The sequence below is a fragment of the Telopea speciosissima genome, unplaced genomic scaffold, assembly GCF_018873765.1.
Source record: "Telopea speciosissima isolate NSW1024214 ecotype Mountain lineage unplaced genomic scaffold, Tspe_v1 Tspe_v1.1102, whole genome shotgun sequence".
Lineage (NCBI taxonomy): Eukaryota > Viridiplantae > Streptophyta > Magnoliopsida > Proteales > Proteaceae > Telopea > Telopea speciosissima.
This window is the reverse complement of record NW_025318438.1, coordinates 1-4,980: the sequence shown is the minus strand read 5'-3', so window position 1 is coordinate 4,980 and position 4,980 is coordinate 1. Positions and strand designations below refer to the sequence as shown.

The 4,980-nt window shown below is 42.5% G+C and overlaps 1 protein-coding gene across 1 annotated transcript; it reads left to right on the top strand.

Annotated features, from left to right (window-relative positions):
• The first annotated feature begins 2,022 nt into the window (after positions 1 to 2,022).
• Positions 2,023 to 3,006, top strand: LOC122648433 (50S ribosomal protein L17, chloroplastic-like). The gene is made up of 2 exons (XM_043841646.1): positions 2,023 to 2,287; positions 2,433 to 3,006. The coding sequence occupies exons 1-2, from the start codon at positions 2,056 to 2,058 to the stop codon at positions 2,837 to 2,839; spliced, it is 639 nt and encodes a 212-aa protein (XP_043697581.1). The 5' UTR covers positions 2,023 to 2,055; the 3' UTR covers positions 2,840 to 3,006.
• The last annotated feature ends 1,974 nt before the right edge of the window (positions 3,007 to 4,980 follow it).

Below are 4,980 nucleotides of genomic sequence, written 5' to 3'. Positions count from 1 at the left end.
TTTAGGGCTGCAACCCATATTCTGGCAACTTTTGCTACACTTCTCGCTTCTCTAAGTGCACCATTGGATTCCTCTCAAAAAATCACCCAAAATTAAAAAAAAGACCACCTCATTTGGCCACAAGATGAGTGAGATATCGCGTTTTGAAGTTAGATCACTCGTAGAGCTTGAAATAGAATCTCCTGTGCTGGTGTATGGTGAGTCGATGACATATGGGATCAGGGGAGCACAGGGGTGTACCAGATCACACCAACTGACAGAGGTTGGATGGGCATTAGAAAACGTGTCTTCATCGAAACCAATAGATCTGCATCAGATCAAAGTAAAAAAGTTTGCTGACTGCGTCAGTCGTCAGACGACAGTTCGATCTCTCATTGGCTATCTTATACGGTGGCCTGAAAGCCGTCAGATCTGTCGGTGAAGGCGAGAATAACTCTTGGCCGTCGATCTCATCATCATTGTTGGGCTGAAACGAGGCTCAATAGATGCCTTCGAAATGGAATCTCGGTGAGGCGCATCTTATGCAGGCGCTACACTCAATCAGGGACCACAGGGTCTACAGATCTGCATTATATCTGACCGTATATTCAAATTTCAAAAAATTGGAACGATGTAGATCGCACGATCAGAATCTTTTATCTTCTTGACCAGCCAAAACACCCAAAATGGAATCTAGGCCATAACTTCTTCGCTCCGATTTGAGCGCCATTTGTGGCCATGTGTCCATGACAATGAGCACTACCAATCAAAATGGCCACATCAGTGAAATCCTTACTGATTTTCTCAGGGAACCAAAAATAATTTGGATTGACTAAAATGCCTTCATTTTAGGTGACCAAATGGGAATCGATGTAACTTCGCCGTCCGAACTTGGAATTGTGCAATTCCAGTTGCGTTTCAAAGAGGACTCGACGAACCAAAATATTCATGTAGAATGCTCCACCCAGTTCCGCCATTACACCCTCCGAAAATGCTATCGAACACGCTGCTAGTGCGGAAACCTATGAAATCAACATTCTTAATGTATCTAGCCTTCACCCAAGGCTGTTTAAGGCTTCCAAACACTTTATAATATGCTGCCACATAAGCCTGGATGCTCCAGCATCATTGCCAACATGTCACAGAACTGTCAAATGACCAAAATGCCCCTGTGAGCTGTGTCAACACTCCATAGACCTCTGTGACTAACAAAATCACCAACATACTATTAGATGCTCATTGTCACCTGTCTAGGCCATTAGTACTTTGTAAAATTATAAAAATGCCCCTGTAATGCTGTCCATGCCTAAATGACAGAAAGACCCCAGGATGACCCTCAAATACTATGGGACCTCTGTATACACTGCCAAGCCCCTGTAATGATGCCACTGCTACTGAGAACACTGTAAGAACTACTAGGATGTTGGGACACTATCCAGTCATTGCCTCTATCATGTAATGCACCATAACAACACACATACACTGTGTTGACAATAATGACAACCAACACACAGACACTGTGTTTTGCACTGTGTGTTCAAGATAACTAACAACAAACTAACACCGTTACTATAGGGGGTGATTTAAAATTTTCAAAAATCAGGGGGTGATCTGAGTTTCGTTTGAAAACCAAGGGCTGATGTGTAATTTACCCAAAAAAATTGATGCAAGAGAGAGAGGGGGGCAATTTGGATCCTTCATTGCTGAGCTGCCCGGCAGGACCGTGTTGCCCAGACACGGTGTTGCGCGCAATGTCTGTCTTACCACTGCCCAAACACCTTGCCCGAATGGGGGTAAGGCGGTCATTGCACACAGCACCGTGTTTGGGTAGCACGGTCCTGCCGAGCAGCTTGCCAATAGAGGATCTGGATCGGTGGGGGGCAAGTAGCCCATCTCTGAGCTGATTCGAGTTGAACGCTCGATATTCGGGCTTGGGGAAGGCCCGGGGAGCAAATCCGGACTCAGAGAAAAGGGGATAAGATAAGCAAACAGGGTTTTGCAGCTTAAAAGGGAACGGTCGATAGAAGAGAGGGAAGAGAAGATCCCCAACCAGCGTGGAGTGCTTTCACCGCGACGATGACGACGAGTGCCCCCTCTTGTTGGGTTGGTCAGGCATGGAGCATGGCATCTGTGAGGTCGGCGCTCCCATCCGTCTCCTCTACTCCATGTCCTACCTTCCGATTCCCGCGTACAACCACCTTTCCTTCGTCTGTGCAACTCCGCTTTTCTCAGCGGAAACTCAAGGCTCTTCCATCTTTAACGGGCCTCTCTCTGGACAGTCATCTTCTCTCTTTCGGTTCACGGCAAGGTAAAGCAAACTGTTTATTTTTCTTTTACCCAACTAATCAGAGATGCTTGCTTCATGGGGGCTTCCCATTTTCCCTTCTAAAGTTAGCTTCTCTGCCCAGAAACCCTGCAGTGAAACGCTCCTTTTATCTTTTTCTCTGTTGCAGATTACCTCTCTGAGTATAATCTCACTATTATTGACAATGGCGGTAGATTCTTCGCCATGAGACACGGGAAGCGAGTGCCCAAACTCAACAGGCCTCCTGACCAGCGTCGGGCATTGTTGCGAGGTCTCACAACTCAGCTCCTTAAACATGGTAGGATCAAAACCACTAGAGCAAGAGCGAGTGCCGTGCGCAAGTATGTCGATAAGATGATCACTTTAGCGAAAGAGGGAACTCTTCATAAGAGGAGACAGGCTTTGGGTTTCATTTACGAGAAGCAGATTGTCCATGCATTGTTTGCGGAGGTCCAAGATAGGTACGGAGAGAGGAATGGAGGGTATACGAGAATCATCAGAACGCTGCCAAGGCGAGGGGACAATGCACCCATGGCCTACATCGAGCTTGTCTAGGTACTGTTCGTCTATTTTTTAAATAGATAGATAGATAGATTTTGGTTGTTGAACAATATTATCGGGGGCCTGATAACGATGTTGTTAGCTTGTCCGGCCTATAATTTGTTCAAGTTCAAGAGAGGCCTTTTACTCGGTTATGTATGGTTTTACATGCACGGTTCTCAGACTCTGCACAAAAAACTGAAAAATGGGAATGTCCTATTCGGACAGCAAACCTTGGCCCGTATGATAGCATCCTTTTCAGCCACTCTATGAAAACTTATATCATCATTCTGCTCCTCTGTTGGATGATTTAGAGCGCATCATGTTTGTTTAGACCGTGGACTTTTTTGAACTGTTCATTTACTTGTTGAACAACTTCTTAAACCTTTCAGTTTGGTTGGTTTAGGATTGGTTATTAGTGAGTTAAGATGAGCCTTAAGATTCTCTGTCGGATTGTACCCCCATTACCGGAGGGAATTCCCATGCTTAATTAGAATTTGAACTCCACAATTTTAGGTAAAGGTTTGACTTCCTATTGGTCATAGAAGTTAAATCTTGGTGATAACATGACTAACTTCCATAATTTTCGATTTCACTACCTTATCCTATGACAAACAGGTATTTCACGAATTTGGATTCTCAATGATGCAAAGACACCAAACAACTGTCATATGGTACTGGATGTATAAATACAGTATGAGGCTGTGGCAAGTATCTTTCTCTGTACTCCTGCTGTTGCATTGATGACTTCCATGGTCTTATATTTTCTGGATGTTCCTTGTACTGATATTGCATCATATATGGTTCTAGATGTGTGATCCTGTCAAGCTGAATGCATTCAGTGTAGCATCTTCATAGTTCATAAAATCTTTTCTTCTTTGGTATCCTGTTTCCTTTTCTTGGATGAATCATGAGATTACATTGAAAATCAAATATTAAGTAATACCAAGAGAAATTTCAATCTAAAGTAATACCAAGAGTGAAATATCAATTAAAGTAATACCAATATATATATTTGGTCAATAACAGCTGCTATCAAGGTTCTAAAACTCGGTCTCGATCAGGTTGAGTTTTCCGAGATCTCGGCGAGACAGTGTATTTTTTTTTTAACGTTTCGGAATTATGTTTCGGTGGGCATATGGCCATAGTTGGCTCCAAAACTTTAAGGTAAGCTTGTTTTAGGCTTAATAAACATATTTAAAGGTTCAAATTGAAGAAAAAAAACACCCAATTTGGTGTTTTGGATTTGTTGCCTTGGTTGGCACTTGGCAGTAAAGGCCGAACCCTTAATGTAATATGGCACTCTTAATGTAATATGGCCTATTCTACACATTGTTTGAATGATATGAGACATAATTGGCAAGTAAAACAAGTAAATTATGCACATAATATTGAATAATTATTTAAGAAATAGTTAAAGACTTAAAGTTTCTACAACAAACCACAAGAATACAATGAAGTCTTCACAATGCATGTTACATAGACACCCAACCTAAGTATAGTGAATAGTACATAAGCCATAGACACCTTACTACCCTGGTCTTCCACGTATTAACTCCCAAGTCCCAATAATACAATACTATAACTGTATGAGTACTGAGGAGGTCGAGATTCTCGAAATATTTGAGATTTGACATTTTGTAGTTTCGTATCATATCTCGTCTCGATTAGCTCGAGTTTACCAAGATTTCCGAGATCTCAGCGAGATTTTGAACTATGGCTACTATATTTTGTAAGCTGGTTAGTATGATCTTAGAAAGCCTCCTGACAAATCTTTAGATACCTAATGTCGGATTTACAATTTTACCAATTCTCTGTGAGCATCAAAGATGTTATTGGTGAAGCTTGATTTCGGTCCAGAAAGTGTAGTTGGGATCTTCGGAGGGCCGTTTTGGCCTTGAAACGAGCTCGGATGGCCTAAAAAGGGCGTACCTCATTGCCAAAGGCGGTGTATTGTGTTGGGTTCGTCGAGACCTTCGAATCGATATGTTTTGAGATATATGTTATGTTTTGGTCCGACCCTGTCCGGTTTGGCTTTTTTGGGTCTAGGGGCATTTTTGTACTTTCTCGGGTTAGGGCTTCTCTATATAATGTTCTTATCTCTGGGAGGGCTGTAAGAGAGGTTTTGTAACATTTCCAAAAGATAGTGAAATCTG

Bases quoted from the DNA above. Each gene is read 5' to 3' on its own strand.
- LOC122648433 (XM_043841646.1), top strand. From the start codon at position 2,056: ATGACGACGAGTGCCCCCTCTTGTTGGGTTGGTCAGGCATGGAGCATG. The intron at 2,288-2,432 runs GTAAAGCAAACT...TCTCTGTTGCAG, and splicing joins CTCTTTCGGTTCACGGCAAG to ATTACCTCTCTGAGTATAAT.